Source organism: Carex rostrata, chromosome 35 (genome assembly GCF_964058835.1).
Source record: "Carex rostrata chromosome 35, lpCarRost1.2, whole genome shotgun sequence".
NCBI classification, from domain to species: domain Eukaryota; kingdom Viridiplantae; phylum Streptophyta; class Magnoliopsida; order Poales; family Cyperaceae; genus Carex; species Carex rostrata.
In genome coordinates, this window is record NC_135952.1 from 3,500,550 (window position 1) to 3,520,333 (window position 19,784).

The 19,784-nt window shown below is 35.1% G+C and overlaps 2 protein-coding genes across 2 annotated transcripts; both read right to left on the reverse strand.

Moving 5' to 3' along the window:
* Positions 1 to 5,086: 5,086 nt before the first annotated feature.
* LOC144549538 (putative receptor-like protein kinase At5g20050) lies at positions 5,087 to 7,244 on the reverse strand. The gene is made up of 2 exons (XM_078298304.1): positions 6,046 to 7,244; positions 5,087 to 5,836 (listed from the first exon to the last, which is right to left on the reverse strand). Exons 1-2 carry the CDS (start codon positions 7,138 to 7,140, stop codon positions 5,336 to 5,338), a joined length of 1,596 nt encoding a protein of 531 aa, XP_078154430.1. The 5' UTR covers positions 7,141 to 7,244; the 3' UTR covers positions 5,087 to 5,335.
* A 9,821-nt stretch (positions 7,245 to 17,065) lies between these two features.
* Positions 17,066 to 19,170, reverse strand: LOC144549540 (putative receptor-like protein kinase At5g20050). The gene is made up of 2 exons (XM_078298306.1): positions 17,847 to 19,170; positions 17,066 to 17,656 (listed from the first exon to the last, which is right to left on the reverse strand). The coding sequence occupies exons 1-2, from the start codon at positions 19,122 to 19,124 to the stop codon at positions 17,156 to 17,158; spliced, it is 1,779 nt and encodes a 592-aa protein (XP_078154432.1). The 5' UTR covers positions 19,125 to 19,170; the 3' UTR covers positions 17,066 to 17,155.
* Positions 19,171 to 19,784: the final 614 nt, after the last annotated feature.

The window sequence follows — 19,784 nt, forward strand, 5'->3', positions numbered from 1 at the left end:
AATAAATGTGTCTTAGTGTTTTATTTAATAAATAATAAAAATAATTATTATACAAGTATTAACCGTTATTTACCCGCTACCGTTTCGTTATCCGACAACTATAACGGGTAAGGGTAGGGTACGGGTAAGGCAATTTGTAACGGGTAAGGGTAGGGTACGGGTAAGGATAATTTGTGACGGGTACGGGTATGAAAATGCTTCCACCCGATCCTTACCGTACCCGTTGACACCCCTATGTAATACGTACAGTTGAGAAAATATGTCATTGACTTGTTAAAAAAAAATGATAAATTATGAGCTAAGCTAGCTAGTATCTCAATGAAAACAAATGTTAAATTGAGGTTAGAAGATGGTGAACTACTACCTGATATAGAACAATATCAAAGACTGGTTGGAAAACTAATATATCTTACGGTTATCAGACTTGATATTACATTTGCAGTTATTGTTGTAAGTCAATTTATGCATGCTCCGCGTACCAGTCACTTGAGTGCAATTGATAGGATACTTAGATACCTTAAATGCACTCTAGGTCAAGGAATTTGGATGAGAAAAAATAATTCTAATGATGTGGTTGGTTTTTCTGATGCAGATTGGGCCAGGAGCTGTGACAGAAAATCAACCAATGGCTTTTGTACCTTTGTAGGTGGCAACTTAGCCACCTGGAAAAGCAAGAAGTAGAATGTTGTGGCTAGATCAAGTACAGAAGTAGAATATCGAGCCATGGCATCCACCGCAAGTGAGCTTATCTGGATTAAGCAGTTACTCAGTGACATGAAGATAGAGCACAAAAGAACCATGAAAATGTACTGTGATAATCAAGCTGCACGACATATTGCATCCAATCCAGTCTTCCACAAGACGACAAAACATATAGAGGTAGACTATCACTTTGTCAAAGAAAAAGTGCAGTCGGGAAAAATAGAAACTCCATTTGTCAGAAGTAAAGAGCAACAGACAGATATTTTCACTAAGACACTTGACAAGGCTAGCTATCTAAACATACTCGGCAAGTTAGGTTCAATAAATTTATTCGAACCCCACTTGAGGGGGAGTGTTGAAAAATATAAATGATATCTTTAAAATATCCATCATGGGCAGTAAATAGGAACAAATAACAGCTAGCATCCATGATATAGCTGTCAAAGCTATACTTGGTACCTAGCATGTAATTAGGGTGTAAATAGGCAAAGTATCCAACAATTGTATTTTAGGAAACAGCCCAAACGGCTAGTAGAATTAGGCTATAAATATCATGTACAGATAGCTTGTAGGAAATCAGAAAAAAGCAATAAAATACATCTTTTCATCATATTCTGTCTCTCTCTGATTTTCATTAGAAATAAATTTTTTGAATTGTGATTGGTAATTATAATTATAGGTTAAAGCATCAGAAATTACAAGTCAAAAGTACAAGTTAAAACATTTTTTTTTTATCAAGCATCCGATACCATATTTATTTGAGTGATGCTTCTATGGACATAATGACCTATTTGTAAAATGAACATATTTTTATTTTCAAAGTTCAAAGTGTCAATCCAAACCGTTCATCTTGTTCTCCATATTAATATGTGGTTGAAGACCAAATTTTACATTTTTCTGAATTTTTTTTACTATTTATTAAGATGGGTACAAAATTCAATGGTCTGAATTTGATATTTTTTGTACCCATCTTAATAAATAGTAAAAAAATTCAGAAAAATGTAAAATTTGGTCTCCAAGCACATATTAATATGGAGAACAAGATGAACGATTCAGATTGACTCTTTGAACTTTAAAATTAAAAATATGTTCATTTTACAAATATGTCTTTATGTCCATAGAAGCCTTTCCTATTTATGTTTTCCCTTTTTGCGTGGGGAATGATGATCCGAACCTTGAAATTGGGTACACTCATATTATTTACCGACTTCTCAGCACTGTAGAATCAATTGCTCTTGTTTATTCTAAGCTATGTTGCATGGATACGGATACGGGTATTGTATCGGATACGATACGGATACGGGTATTGTATCGGATACGATACGGATACGGCGATACGGCGATACGGCAATTTTTAAAAATCAAAGATACGATACGTCTATTATATATATTTTTTTTATTATTTTAATTATATTATTAAAACACTTGTATACAGTAAATATAATAAATATATAGCTACTAATTTCTAGTAACAAACGGGAATTAGCCTAGTAGTCAAGAGGAGTGCTAATTGGTCCTGAGAACCTTGGTTCGAATCCTCCTGGCGTAAGAAAAGTTGGTATTTGGCAGGTGGTCCACGTGCGGTCTATGGCTTGGAGTATTGTCCGCTGGTGTACACGCAGTGCACACTTGATTAGATTATGCAGAGCCGTATCATAGCCGTATTCAGATGTGTCTGATCCGTATCCAGACGAGTCAAAGCCGTATCGAGGACTGTATAGGATACGCCACGTAAGCCGATACGCCAGCTGGCGTATCGGATACGTATCGTGGCCGTATCGGATGCGTATCGGTATCCGATACGTATCCGATACGGGTACGGCGACTAAATAGCCGTATCCGAGTAACACAGATTCTAAGCCTTCCGAGACAGCTGTTGGCAGATAAAGAGCATGAGCTGACGAGATAGGGGCCAATTGACCTCGAGGCACACAGTAGTTGCAGTCAATGCAATTTCGAACTGGAGACAAGAAATTGACACTCACGTGATTATTTCTTATAAGGAGAGATATGTGGTCCCCTCTCTTGTGACTTTTGAAATGAACGATTCTTGATACATCATTAAACAATATCTGATTTTGTTTGAATTTTGATTATTAACCTATAAGTATGTTTAATAGCATATCTATAGTATATTTTACTTTTTTACTTTTATTTATTTTATTTTAATTTATTATCAAATATTGTTAAAATAATATAATACACAAGCAATATGTTATCTTCAAAGGAACCGTCAGGGAATCGCCAGTAAATTGTGATGGTTCAAGAGAGAAGAAATGAAAAAGTAAATTTTTTGTCGGACTTAAGGATTTTTTTTTACATTTAAAAAAAAAAAGAGATGGAATAAGTGACGTGAGGATGCTAGAAATTTAAGTAGTAATCAAGAATGTTTTAGCATACACAATTCATATGTTGGATATGAGAATGTTAGTAATTTTTCATTTGACACTACATTAATATTTTTATTTTTTGACTCTGTATAACAATATTCTCGTTCATATTTTAATATAGAGAACGATGAGATGATTCAGCCAGCTCGGCATAGCTTCTGGCAATAAAAGTGTGTTCTATTTGTAATACATTATATAATTAGTGGATTATTTGAGTGTAATATTTTATCTTAACATAGTTTTCTTACAAATTTTTTTTTTTTTATCAATTTTTCCTATATTTTGACTACAAAATAAACTTCTACCAAAAAAATCCGAGTTTCCGATCCGATTCTTCCGATTCCGACCGATTCATCCGATTCTGATTCCACGGTCAAGTATCCAATTCTGATTCCGAGTTTCAGAACATGAGTCCAGGAGACGGGAAAAGGTATTCTTTTGATATTCTGAACTTTCAAATCTCTACACTTGAACAGCCGACATTCTCAATAGATATAAATTATGAATTGGGAAAGTTATCATTTTTGGGCTCTCATTTTGTTTTTTGTTTTTTATTTTGGGCCAGAGTCATGCTCCAAATTAAAGCCCGCCAGGCATCGAGCTCTCTGCTGGGTAATCCACTAACCAGCCCGGCCCTTTTTGTACCTCCTGTCTGTCCTACTGGACAACTCGGTGTTGGTGCACCATCTGTTTTCAGCATGGTTGATATTAGATGTGGGTTTATTTCTTTTTTAATGGTTGGCTACAATTACTGTCAACGGATATATTGATTAAAAAAGGTTTAATTACAAAGCTTTTACAGAAACGAAATATAAACAAGCTCCCCCCAGGAGCCAAGGATGTGGGTTTATTTCATAGAGTAGATTGTGATACGTTCCAACTCCGGAGAGATTAAGGCGTAGCAGGTCTAAGCACGTCGTAACCGAAAGGATTTAGTCTGTATGAATTAGTTGTGTATTTATTACATGTTCAGATGAAACCGAGTGCAGATCCGGTAGGTACATTACTCTATCCTTTATGTACCGTGTATTGCTGAGTTTGTGATCCCCAAACTCAGTGAACTTTGAGGTATTTATAGGCAAATAGCTCGGTAGGGTCTTGTACGGGAATTCGGCTGGACTTTCCTCGCAGGCCGGGCAGTCGGTTTCAGTCTCATATGGACAACTCGAATGGGCTTAACTCACGGGCTGGTAAGCTGAACGACTTGTTACTTAATTGCCCCAAAACAAAGCAAATATGTTCTGGTTAGGAAAAAGTTAGGATTATATGCAACAGTTCGACACATGTCAGATATCGACAATTCGACATTTGTTTTAAACAAGCATCTTCTAAATCTGCTAAAAATATAATTTTACTGATCATCTCTTTAGTTGCTTATTGGACAGATAATTAATGTGAGCAAACGGGTAAAGAATGTTGCAGCCCTTTGGTTACTAGGGACCATAAATGCCATGTCACTCAACACTCTGGCACCAAGAGAGGAGGAAGGAGAAAGGAGAGCTGGACATACCCGAACTAGCCGGCTCAGAGGAGCCAGACGAGCACTGACATCTGGATGATAATTGCAGCAGATCCCATTTGGCAACCTGACAATACCTCTAGCCCTCAAATGAGAGGCTTAGTTCTAATTTACCTTGCCAACTTTTGGTAATACATTGAACAACCTTTTATATGGTTATCTGTTTTGTTATGCATGCTTTTAGCACAGCTGTGGTGCTATATTTTGGAAGAATAACTCTGGTTCACATACTGTTTGTAATTTAACTTTGTTTCATTAATGTGAAACGGACTTTTTAATCTCTTTTTTTCCAATATATATATATTATAGGTCTGTATATACCATTGGCAATACAAGTATTATCGGTGTTTAGTTATTCTTGAATAACTCTCTAGGGATTTCTTTGGAGAAATTTCATCCTCAATTAAAATGAAAAATTAACGAAAACACAATTAAACATATACATACACAATTATACATATATATACAAGCAACTATGTGCTCCTATGGTACTGACTTGCTTTTATGAAAAATAATGAGACTCTACTAGTTTTTTTTTTTCTCTCTTTTTCCCCACAAAAAGGTTGTGCTCTAACCCAGATGGTGCACATGTAACTATATTATTCCCTTTCCGAATCACTCTATTAATTGAATCAATAGACTCCATTAATTTTACCAGTAATAGGAGTTTGGTTCAGAAAACTGATCTTCAAAAGAACCATTTGGCTTAGCATAAAATTGTTTTCTATCTACCAGATTGAATGGAAATGGACAAAGTATTGGCCGACATTATAGTGGCCTCATCCTCCTTATCTTGGGCAAAAGCACCGGAACTCGAATCCCCATCCAAAAAGTTAACCACAAACATCGAGCTTTCGGGCGGCACATGCACTGGCGTGTGACCTTCCAGCATCTCCACCACCTCTGTCATGCCAGGTCTTAGAATTGGGTTCTCTTGAATGCACCAAAGAGCCAGTCGAGTTAAGATTGTAACTTCTTCTTCTCTTATCTCCTCATTCTTGATCAAGCTCTGGTCGACTACCTCCATTAACTCACCTTGCATCATTTTATCTCTGACAATTTTTGGGAAATACGAGTTTCGTCGTTGTGGAGTCTCTCCATCCATCACCAATATCAAGTTCCTTCGCCCACCGACCAGCTCAAAAAGCACCATTCCGTAGCTATAGATGTCAGACTTGGTCGAGATAGCATTAGGTACCAGCATCTCAGGAGCTAGGTAACCAACCTGTTTGTTGTACAAAATATGTTGATATGGTAAGTTGTTTTAGAAATATACAAAGTAAACTAGGATAACTGTCTATAAATTAGGTTTTAAAAAAATAAGCTTTGGCATGTAACCAAAGAGGTAAAATTAATGATCATAACTAAACAAAACATTTTGAGTCAGCAAAATACAACAATTAATCATTAATTCTATCAATAATTAATAATTACCGTTCCCCTTGCTCTGGTCATGACACTACTCTCATCCTTCCCAATTAATTTTGAGATACCAAAATCTGATAGCAGGGCTCGAAAGTCTCCATCGAGGAGAATATTTGCAGGTTTGACATCAAGATGCAAAATCCGATGATGGCATTCATGGTGGAGATATGCAAGTGCTTTGGCAACATCAATTGCAATACGATACCTTAATGCCCATGTTAAATGGCTTCTCTTTCCACTGTCAGAGAAAATCCATGCATCAAGAGACCCGTTTTTGTGGAACGGATAGATAAGGTAGCGGTCCCCTCTCGGAGAGATGCAAAACCCCAGAAGGCGCACTAAATTGACATGTTGCCGACTTGCGATAATTGTCATCTCTGTTCTAAATTCTGTTTCACCACTAGGTTGCCATTTGATCCGCTTTACCGCAATGGTAGAGCCATCTTCTAGTGTCCCCTTGAACACTGCACCAGAAGCACCTTCACCTATGGGTGCTTGAAAGTTTGTTGTTGCTGTTTCAAGATCTTGGATTGTGAACCTAGCGGGTAATCCGGCCATCTCGAGGAAATCGTATTGCTCGTCTTGGGTTTCTTGCCCGTTGTAGACTTGCCACCATGCCTTTATTTTTGGCGCACACATTAGCCACAACCACGGCACAAGGGAGAAACAACCAATGATGCTAGCAATTGATAGAAATAAGTTTTCCTTGTTATACCAGTAGAAGCGGAGAAGAATACCTAACATCAAGGTTGCAAGGAAAAGTGATGCAATGGCTGCTACCTTTCTCCTTCGGTCCCAAATTTGCTTTACATGGAAAAGAGTAAGTATTACAAATGCTATAATTGATATGATCACCGTGAAAATTTTATTAAATTGTTCGGAATGTCTACGATTATTGATTATCAAAATCACATCTGTTATGCTTGCTGTGGATAGAACCGTGCGCCGCCTCCAATCAGGTGAAAATCTCATCATGAAAAAATGCTGCATGGCTGCCATGTCGATACCATAGATAAGGCGGCCTAGAAATTGCCATGTCCATGGACTGATATAGAAATGATTTGCAAATATCAGTATGATTAAACCCAGGGATAAAACTACCATCAAACTTCTCCATTTCTTAGTAGATATTTGGTTGGTTTCGAGATAACAAATGGCGAAGTATATGAAGGTATCAAGTATACTAGTTCCTAGATTGTTTTTTACTATATTTGCAGAGTTTATGAAAAATTGAAGTGTGAGTAAGACAAATACTATAGCTGAGATTATGATCTCTGATTTTTGCATGGCTATATGATTCTTTTTTCCCTGAATTGTGATGTACTTTTTCAGAGTTGGAATGGGCCTTATATATACCTTGAAAACAGAGTTTGAATTTTCTCTATATGGTTTATTAGAAAAATTATAAAAAAAAGTAAAATTCCTTGGTCTAGTTACCTTGCTTCAGTCTTGATCTACTTAGTCAAGTAAAATTCCTTAGTCTAGTTACCTCGCTTCACTGTCTTGATCTACTTAGTCAAGTAAAATTCCTTAGTCTATTCAATTTCTTTGGAAGGAATAATAGTTGATGGATCCACGATTCACGGTCTTGATTTACTTGGCTTCATCTGTGTGGATAGAGTGATGATATTGACACAATAATTTATTTTATTAAAACAACAACTTCAGATTCTTTTATTTGTATGGACAAATTTATCCTTACCTAAAATTCTCTCTAGATATCATATCTTTTCCTAACATAGTGCTTTCTTTAATATATAAAGGTCACTGATTATTTATTTTTATTTCTATAACTAAACATCTAGTAAAAATTTTATGATATGTTTCGTTTTTCAAATTTGAGAAGTATAATAACAAAAATTTAAGCAATCATTTTTTGCAGCAAAAAAAAATAGAGAAAAATAAACTTTCTTTTTAGTGACTTTAGTTGAATTTATATCATTAAATACTTCATTTCATGCATCGCAATTTGTTTTGTTTTTCTCACTTTTATTGAAGTGATTTCTTAAAAACTTTACATTGTTGAGTTTCGAAAAAAGATTACAAACTACATTCATATATATTATCATAATTGAACAAAAAAAATAATAAAAACTCTATTAATTGTAAATACACTTCGCACTGACGCAAAAGTATTATCTAACAGAGTTGTTTAACAAAATATTTTTTACATCTGTAAAGAATGAATTTTTTAATTTATTATTTTCTATTCTTTGAAACTAAAATGTTTTAGAGGTAAGTTTAAGTTATGAAAATAAATAACATATAACCACTAATATGAATAAATAAAAATATATTTATCTAATTGGTTAACCATCCCTATACAATTTGCTCCTTCTTTACTATCTACTTTCACAATTTCTAATTAATTGTTTATCTTTTTTTGCTCGCATGTTTAGTTCATCAAAATAAATATGTATTTCAATGTGATTTTTATTTTGATAGAAATTAATCTAAATATTTTTTATGCAATATTAATTTATTAATTGTCTTGATTTTTTGAGACATAAAATCAATTATTAAATCATATGACAACAAAATATATGACCATATCAAAATATCATATGAACATAAATGCTTCAAGATAATATAAAAGAATACGTTAAATTAATAAACTTGTGTTAATATTAGAAATAATTAATCTTTTACCTATTCATAAATTAATGTATTAAATAGTTCATCCTACGACTTCTCTCAAGTCTCAACATTATTTTGAAATTAAGCTTCATTGTTGAGTTGAAAAAACATAAATTATAATTTATTCTTTCTATGTTATTAAAGCATAATATTTGGTTAGCACTAATAATTTTATTCTTTTATTGCAACTTTTTTTTTCAAGTGGTGGTTAGATTGATTTGTATATGCGATTACTATAAAATAAACTAAGCAAGTTAAATTTGTTAAACAAAAAATGATATATCATATAGTAAAATTTATTTTTATATTTCTCATACAAACTAAATATTTTGAAACAAAAGAGGACCGAAATGCATATGTAACGAAAGTTAAAATCATTGATATACAACCTTTGATGTGTTGGTTTTTCCATTTTGTTATTATTTCAAATTAGATAAAAATCTAACAATGAAGTATATATAGTATCTCATAAATGACCCTTGTGATAAAAGATTGCATAATCACGGGAGATAAAAAATAACATTTGAAAGGAAATATATATAGAGGGCAAAATTGTCTATAAATTTTGAAAATTTAAAATTGTTGTGTTAAAATAAAAGTCATTGTTTTAGTATCAGCACCCGTGTGGATAAAGATACTAATATAGTTTTACGTTTCAATTATCTGTATCTGAATAGTAGATATATACCATATATTTTTATATATATTATAAAAAATTATGTTATTTATCATTATAATTAGAAAAATATTATGAACTTTAATATTTTTATATTATTTTTAATAAATATTCAATCTAATTCAGATCCATATCCGTATCCGTATCCATATGATATATCTGATATCCACTCTGTATTTGTATTCGAAGAAAAAAAAAATGTAGATATAGTTTTATCACTATCCGCTCTGTTTTCACCCCTATGGCCCTATCGGCTATGGCCCTATCGGCTGAAGTCTATATATATGTTATTTTGATAAATTTTCAAATTTTGATGTGACATTTTTAAATATCTAAGAAAAATGGCCCAAGTCAAGTTTGGCCTCCGAAATTTCTCGCGGTTATTCAGCACTGACGTACTCCATAATTCTCGAATATTTAATTGAGGAAAAATTATAAAAAATAAAAATTCCTTGGTCTAGCCAGTGTTGTAAAAAACATCCATGACGGCCGATTAATCGGCCGATTAATCAGTAATGGTGGCCAAACCGTCATGCATACTCTTAACGGAGGCATGTTTGCGGTTTTTCCCGATTAATCGGCCATTTAATCGGCCGTTTAATTAGCTGTTTTACTGATTAATAGAGAACGTTTGATCGACTGTTTTACCGTTTAATCCACCCCCTACATCATCCTGAACTTATTTTTTATTCTTTCTTTAAAAAGAACGTTTAACAAACTTATAATGACTTCTTTTTTTGGTGACAAGTGTTGACAGGGGGTTGGTACTCTCTAAACAAAGAAAACCTAGCATACAGAAGCTAGGTTATGAGAGCATGCAAAATGGCTGATTTTTTATTAGTTGATTGAGGCTATGGTTCTATGTATAATCAATTAATCAGTACTATCAAATTAATATTTTTATTTTGAACGCTCGAGTGGTTAATTTTTTAAGACTAAATTTTATATTTTTTAGAAACTTGTTACTATTTTTTAGATAAGTAGAAAATTACTACTTTTGAATGGTCTAAATTTTTTAGATCAAGTGACTTTCTACCTACTTACAAAAATTACAAAAAAATGTAAAATTTGATTTATAAAGTACAATTTCTTGTGAAAATCATGTTGAACGGTTCTGATAGACTGTTTAAATTTTTTATACGAAAATATTAATCCATAATACATGCCATTCCGCACCATGCATGTATAGTACAATATCGTTACTCTTATTAGTTATCTCCGGGACACAGAAAATAAAGTTATTAGTTTGAGTTTTTTTAAACTCACAAAAATGTTCATGTGTTCCAATTTTAGAAGTGATCAAATTTAATCCATAAAAGAATTAATTTTCAAATTTTTGGTTAATTAGGATAATCATGTCAAATTACAACGACGTGCCAAGCATATCATTATTCAGTAATTCAATAATAGATTTATGGAATAAATATTATCCAATTCGTTTCCAATTTTAAACCAATAACTATACTAGACACTGACAGACGGAAGAAGATTTACATTTTTTTTTTTTTTGTTAGGATCATGATATTGTCAAATTGGAGCGACGGGCCAAGCATATCATTATCTTTGACACCGAGAAAGATGCATCCGGAGCAAGAGACAAGAAAAGGTACTAATTTACTATTCATTTTGACTTTGAAACAGATGCATCCGCAGCAAGAGACAAGAAAAGGCATTTGTCTTTTGTCGACTTATTCATGAGAGTATGAGACATCATAGAGCTATTATCTATAGCACCCCGAACTCACAAAATATACTTGTAAATTAGAAGAAAATAATATCTTTCAGTTACAGACTTGTAAATATTTTTCATCATTCGAAATATACCGAAAATCTGAATACTGAAGGCATCATTAATTAAATGAAACCAATATTTATGTCCATAAAAAAATTGAGAACTTAAAATAAATCCATTTGGTGCATGTAATACGTACAATTAAGAAAATATGTCATTAACTTGTTAAAAGAAACTGGTAAATTAGGAGCTAAGCCAGCTGGTACTCCAATGAAAACAAATGTTAAATTGAGGTTAGAAGATGGTGAACTACTACCTGATATAAGACAATATCAAAGACTGGTTGGAAAACTAATATATCTTACGGTTACCAGACCTGATATTATATTTGCAGTTAGTGTTGTAAGTCAATTTATGCATGCTCCGCTACCAGTCACTTGAGTGAAATTGATAGGATACTTAGATACCTTAAATGCACTCCAAGTCAAGGAATTTGGATGAGAAAAAATAATTCTAATAATGTGGTTGGTTTTTCTGATGCAGATTAGGCCGGAAGCTATGACAGAAAATCAACCACTGGCTTTTTGTAGCTTTATAGGTAGCAATTTGGCCACCTGAAAAAGCAAGAAGCATAATGTTGTGGCTAGATCAAGTGCAGAAGCAGAATATCGAGCCATGACATCCACCGCAAGTGAGCTTATCTGGATTAAGCAGTTACTCAGTGATATGAAGATAGAGCACAAAAGAACCATGAAAATATACTGTGATAATCAAGCTGCACGACATATTGCATCCAATCTAGTCTTCCACGAGAGGACAAAACATATAGAGGTAGACTATCACTTTGTCAAATAAAAAGTGCAGTCGGGGGAAATAGAAACTCCATTTGTCAGAAGTAAAGAGCAATTGGCAGATATTTTCACCAAGGCACTTGACAAGGCTAGCTATCTGAACATACTCGGCAAGTTGGGTTCAATAAATTTATTCGAATCCCACTTGAGGGGAAGTGTTGAAAAATAGAAATGATATCTTTAGAATATCCATCATGGACTGTAAATAGGAACAAATAACAGCTAGCATCCATGATACAGCTGTCAAAGCTATACTTGGTACCTAGCATGTAATTAGGGTGTAAATAGGCAAAGTATCCAGCAATTGTATTTTAGGAAACAGCCCAAACGGCTAGTAGAATTAGGCTATAAATATCATGTACAGAGAGCTTGTAGGAAATTAGAAAAAAAAAAGCAATAAAATACATCTTTTCATCATATTTTGTCTCTCTCTGATTTTCATTAGAAATAAATTTTTTGAATTATGATTGGTCATTATAATTATAGGTTAAAGCATCAGAAATTACAAGTCAAAAGTACAAGTTAAAACATTTTTTTTATCAAGCATCCGATACGATATTTATTTTAGTGATGCTTCTATGGACATAAGGACCTATTTGTAAAATGAACATATTTTTATTTTCAAAGTTCAAAGAGTCGATCCGAACCGTTCATCTTGTTCTCCATATTAATGTGCTTGGAGACCAAATTTTACATTTTTCTGAATTTTTTTACTATTTATTAAGATGGGTACAAAATTCAATGGTCTGAATTTGATATTTTTTGTACCCATCTTAATAAATAGTAAAAAAATTCATAAAAATATAAAATTTGGTCTCCAAGCACATATTAGTATGGAGAACAAGATGAATGGTTCGGATTGACTCTTTAAACTTAAAAAAAAATATATTCATTTTACAAATAGGTCCTTATGTTCATAGAAGCCTTTGCCTATTTATTTTTTCCCTTTTTGCGTGGGGAATGACGATCGGCACCTAGTGGTTTGCTTTTACCCGAACGGGTATGATCCGTTTTACCCGACCTGTACCCGTTACCCGAGGTACCTGTACCCGTGCCCGGGTATAGGCGGGTACACGGGTACGGGTTTGAGACGGACCGGACTCAATGATTCGGGAAAAAACCCGCCCAACCCGTACCCGTTTTACCTGTACCCGAAACCCGTCTACCCGCACCCGTTTTACCTGTACCCGCACCCGTTTACCCGACCTACTTTACCCTTTTACCCGTGTACCTTTACCCGTTTACCCGTTTTTTTTAAATTCAAAATTCAAAATTATTTTGCCGCCGAAAAAAATAATATTAAAAACAGAAAAAAAACTAAAAAACAGTATTAAAAATGAAAAAAACCAAAAATAAAAATAATACCCGTACCCTACCCGCCCTACCCGACTACCCGTACCCGTTACTCGAGACGGGCACGGGTTTGAAACGGGTAGGGTACACTCTTTTAAAAACCTACCCGACCTACCCGTACCCGTCTACCCGACTACCCGTCCTACCCGTACCCGCTCTACCCGACTACCCGACACGGGTATACCCGAGGTACCCGTACCCTACCTGTTAACAAACCACTATCCGCACCTTGAAATTGGGTACACTCATATTATTTACCGACTTCTCAGCACTGTAGAATCAATTGCTCTTGTTTATTCTAAGCCTTCCGAGACAGCTGTTGGCAGATAAAGAGCATGAGCTGACGAGATAGGGGCCAATTGACCTCGAGGCACACAGTAGATGCAGTCAAAGTTCGAAGAGAAGAGGGGAATGGAATGATGATACTGTCTCCTTTTAATTGGGTACACTTATATTCATATAGCTGCGTCAAAGTTTCAAGGGAAGAGAAAAATGAGAAGAGGGGAATGAGAGAGAGTGACTCGCACTCATAAGTGAGAGCAACTGTATTGAAAAGAATAAAGATCTAGAAGGGATTTGATCTCAATCTTTCATCATTGATCAAGCGGTTAGGATTTTTTTTAGACAATAATATCAATGCACTGTACAGTGTACACAAGTACAGAAACTAGATACAGTAGAAACTGTAACAAAACGGTAACTGAGCTAGATATTTTGTAATATATATAACGATAGGAAATTGTAACAAAACATATCAATATATATTTTACAAATATGCCCCTTTGCTTGATCTTCTGTAGCAAATCGCTAGAGCCTAGAGGAGTCCAGGCATGGTTCGAAAAAACAGCCGATTTCAAGACAACTTGGCCGAGTTAACTCGGAATCGGACGGGACCAGGTCGAGTTTTATCCGAGTCTCGTGCCTATGCGAGTTTCTCAGCAAAAATTGGATGAACAGTGCTTGACTCGGCCGATTTTCCGGCCGAGTCAAGCCGAGTTATACCGAGTTTTAAACCAACTTACACGGCGAGCAAGTTTTCTTTGAAAATCTTGGTTGAAAAGTGATGAATCGGCCGAGTGAAGCAAGTCTACACTGATTCCAGACAGATTCTCACATTTTGGGTTGATTGTCTCACCGATTTTGCATTTTATTTTTTTTCAATTTGGTTTTGCCAAGTAACTAGCAGAGGCAAGGGCGAACGGGTGAAGAAGAAGAAAGAGATATGAGTGGGTCAGTCAATGCGTAAAGGAGCAGGGGCAGCGTAAATGAGAACGGGTGAAGAAGAAGAAGTAAGAGCAACGCGTAAAGGAGAGATATGTGGGCTCCTCTCTTGTGACTTTTGAAATGAACGATTCTTGATACATCATTAAACAATATCTGATTTTGTTTGAATTTTGATTATTAACCTATAAGTATGTTTAATAGCATATCTATAGATTTATATTTTACTTTTTACTTTTATTTATTTTATTTTAATTTATTATCAAATATTGTTAAAATAATATAATACACAAGCAATATGTTATCTTTAAAGGACCCGTCAGGGAATCGCCAGTAAATTGTGATGGTTCAAGAGAGAAGAAATGAAAAAGTAAATTTTTTGTCGGACTTAAGGAATTTTTTTTACATTTAAAAAAAAAAAGAGATGGAATAAGTGACGTGTGGATGCTAGTAATTTAAGTAGTAATCAAGAATGTTTTAGCATGCACAATTCATATGTTGGATATGAGAATGTTAGTAATTCTTCATTTGACACTACATTAATATTTTTATTTTTTGGCTCTGTACAACAATATTCTCATTCGTATTTTAATACAGAAAACGATGAGATTATTCAGCCAACTCGGCATAGCTTCTGGCAATAAAAGTGTGTTCTATTTGTAATACATTATATAATTAGTAGATTATTTGAATGTAATATTTTATCTTAACATAGTTTTCTTACAAATTATTTTTTTTTATCAATTTTTCCTATATTTTGACTACAAAACAAACTTTTGTCAAAAAAAATCCGAGTTTCTGATCCGATTCTTCCGATTCTGACCGATTCATTTGATTATGATTTCACGGTCAAGTATCTGATTCCGATTCTAATTCCGAGTTTCAGAACCATGAGTTCAGGAGACGGGAAAAGGTATTCTTTTGATATTCTGAACTTTCAAATCTCTACACTTGAACAGCCGACATTCTCAATAGATATAAATTATGAATTGGGAAAGTTATCATTTTTGGGCTCTCATTTTGTTTTTTGTTTTTTCTTTTTTCTTTTGGGCCAGAGTCATGCTCCAAAAGCCCGCCAGGCATCGAGCTCTCTGCTGGGTAATCCACTAACCAGCCCGGCCCTTTTTGTACCTCCTGTCTGTCTTACTGGACAACTCGGTGTTGGTGCACCATCTGTTTTCAGCATGGTTGATATTAGATGTGGGTTTATTTCTTTTTTAATGGTTGGCTACAATTACTGTCAACGGATATATTGATTAAAAAAGGTTTAATTACAAAGCTTTTACAGAAACGAAATATAAACAAGCTCCCCCCAGGAGCCAAGGATGTGGGTTTATTTCATACAGTAGATTGTGATACGTTCCAACTCCGGAGAGATTAAGGCGTAGCAGGTCTAAGCACGTCGTAACCGAAAGGATTTAGTCTGTACGAGTTAGTTGTGTATTTATTACATGTTCAGATAAAACGGAGTGCAGAACCGGTAGGTACATTACTCTATCCTTTATGTACCGTGTATTGCTGAGTTTGTGATCCCCAAACTCAGTGAACTTTGAGGTATTTATAGGCAAATAGCTCGGTAGGGTCTTGTACGGGCATTCGGCTGGACTTTCCTCGCAGGCCGGGCAGTCGGTTTGAGTCTCATATGGACCACTCGAATGGGCTTAACTCGCGGGCTGGTAAGCTCAACGACTTGTTCCTTAATTGCCCCAAAACAAAGCAAATATGTTCTGGTTAGGAAAAAGTTAGGATTATATGCAACAGTTCGACACATGTCAGATATCGACATTTGTTTTAAACAAGCATCTTCTAAATCTGCTAAAAATATAATTTTACTGATCATCTCTTTAGTTGCTTATTGGACAGATAATGTGAGCAAACGGGTAAAGAATGTTGCAGCCCTTTGGTTACTAGGGACCATAAATGCCATGCCACTCAACACTCTGGCACCAAGAGAGGAGGAAGGAGAGCTGGACATACCCGAACTAGCCGGCTCAGAGGAGCCAGACGAGCACTCACATCTGGATGATAACTGCAGCAGATCCCATTTGGCAACCTGACAATACCCCTCAAATGAGAGGCTTATATTAGTTCTAATTTACCTTGCCAACTTTTGGTGATACATTGAACAACCTTTTATATGGTTATCTGTTTTGTTATGCATGCTTTTAGCACAGCTGTGGTGCTATATTTTGGAAGAATAACTCTGGTTCACATACTGTTTGTAATTTAACTTTGTTTCATTAATGTGAAACGGACTTTTTAATCTCTTTTTTTTCATATATATATATATATATATTATAGGTCTGTATATACCATTGGCAATACAAGTATTATCCGTGTTTAGTTATTCTTGAATAACTCTGTAGGGATTTCTTTGGAGAAATTTCATCCTCAATTAAAATGAAAATAAACGAAAACACAATTATACATATACATATACATATACAATTATACATATATATACAAGCGAATATGTGCTCCTATGGTACTGACTTGCTTTTATAAAAAAATAATGAAACTCTACGTACTAGGTTTTTTTTTTCCCACAAAAAGGTTGTGTTCTAACCAAGCTGGTGCAGCTGTAATAGGAGTTCTGGTTCGGAAAACTGATCTTCAAAAGAACCATTTGGCTTAGCATATAATTGTTTTCTATCTACCAGATTGAATGGAAATGGACAAAGTATTGGCCGACATTATAGTGGCCTCATCCTCCTTAGCTCGGGCAAAGGCACCGGAACTCGAATCCCCATCCAAAAAGTTCACCACAAACATTGAGCTTTCGGGTGGCACATGCACCGGCGTGCGACCTTCCAGCATCTCAACCACCTCGGTCATGCCAGGTCTTAGAATTGGGTTCTCTTGAATGCACCAAAGAGCCAGTCGAGTTAAGATGGTAACTTCGTCTTCTCTTATCTCTTCATTCTTGATCAAGCTCTGGTCAACTACCTCCATTAACTCACCTTGCATCATTTTCTCTCTGACGATTTTCGGGAAATACGAGTTCCGTCTTTGTTGAGTCTCTCCATCCATCACCAATATCAAGTTCCTTCGCCCACCGACCAGCTCAAAAAGCACCATTCCGTAGCTATAGACGTCAGACTTGGTTGAGATAGCATTAGGTACCAGCATCTCAGGAGCTAGGTATCCAACCTGTTTCATATTGTAAGATGTTTTTGAAATATACAAAGTAAACTGGGATAACTCGATATAAATTGGTTTTAGAAAAATAAGGTTTGACATGTAACCAAAGATATAAATTAATAATCATAACTAAACAAAACATTTTGAGTCACCAAAATACAACAATTAATCATTAATTTTATAAATAATTGATAATTACCGTTCCCCTTGCTCTGGTCATGACACTACTCTCATCCTTCCCAATTAATTTTGAGATACCGAAATCTGATAGCAGGGCCCGGAAGTCTCTATCGAGAAGAATATTTGCTGGTTTGACATCGAGATGCAAAATCCGATGATGGCATTCATGGTGGAGATATGCAAGTGCCTTGGCAACATCAATTGCAATGCGATACCTTAATGCCCATGTTAAACGGCTTCTCTTTCCATCGTCACTGAAAATCCATGCATCAAGAGACCCGTTTTCATGGAACGGATAGATAAGGTAGCGGTCCCCTCTTGTAGAGATGCAAAACCCCAGAAGGCGCACTAAATTGACATGTTGCCTACTTGCGATAATTGTCATCTCTGTTCTAAATTCTGTTTCACCACTAGGCTGCCATTTGATCCGCTTTACCGCAATGGTAGAACCATCTGCTAGTGTCCCCTTGAACACTGCACCAGAAGCACCTTCACCTATGGGTGCTTGAAAGTTTGTTGTTGCTGTTTCAAGATCTTGGATTGTGAACCTAGCGGGTAATCCGGCCATCTCGAGGAAATCGTATTGCTCGTCTTGGGTTTCCTTCCTGTTGTAGACTTGCCACCATGCCTTTATTTGTGGCGCACACATTAGCCACAACCATGGCACAAGGGAGAAACAACCAATGATGCTAGCAATTGATAGAAATAAGTTTTCCTTGTTATACCAGTAGAAGCGGAGAAGAATACCTAACATCAAGGTTGCAAGGAAAAGTGATGCAATGGCTGCTATCTTCCTCCTTCGGTCCCAGATTTGCTTTACATGATAAATAGTGAGTATTACATATACTATAATTGATACGATCACCGTGAAAATTTGATTAAATTGTCCGGAACCAAAACGATTATGGAATATCAGAACCACATCTGTTATGATTGCTGTGTATAGAACCGTGCGCCGCCTCCAATCATGTGAAAATTTCATCATCAAAAAGTGCTGCATGGTCACCACGTCGATACCATTGATAAGGCGGGCTACAAATGCCCATGTCCATGGACTGATATAGAAATGATTTGCAAATATCAGTATGATTAAACCCAGGGATAAAACTACCATCAAAGTTCTCCATTTCTTAGTAGATATTTGGTTGGTTTCGAGATAACAAATGGCAAAGTATATCAAGGTATCAAGTATACTAGTTCCTAGATTGTTTTTGATTATATGTGCAGAGTTTAGGGTAAATTGAACTGCTAGTAAGACAACTACTATAGCTGAGATTATGATCTCTAATTGTTGCATGGCTGTATGATTATTTTTTCCCTCAATTTTGATGTACTTTTTTCTGAGATGGAATGAGAGTATGAGACTTATACCTTGAAAACAGATATTATAGGGAAAACTAGGAACTAAGATACCATACCCACTTGTTAGGGAGAGTTTGAATTTTCTCTAAATGGTTTATTAGAAAAAGCCAAACCCGCTTACAACTTACCCAAACCCGAGATGTTTGTGTATATTAGAAGACGCTGAAGTCTATATATGTTATTTTTGTAAATTTTCAAATTTTGATGTGACAAATTTAAATATTCTTAATGCTAAAGAAAATGGGCCCAAGTTTCGCCTCCGAAATTTCTCACGGTTATTCCGCACTTACTCCACCATAATTCTCGAATATTTAATTGAGGGAAAAATTATAAAAAAAATAAAATTCCTTGATCTAGTTACCTCACTCTCTATTCAATTTCTTCTGGAAGGAATAGTTGGTGGATCCACGATTCACTGTTATTCCGTGAAATTTGAATGTGAAATACTTTCTTTTTTTGATTCACACAAAAAAATTTGAATGGTTAAGATCGGAATAACAGATTCATGTTATTCTTGTAAAATAACAGCAGATTTATTTCCAATTTACTTGACTACATTCATGGAAGACTGTCATAGATATAGATTTATTTTTCT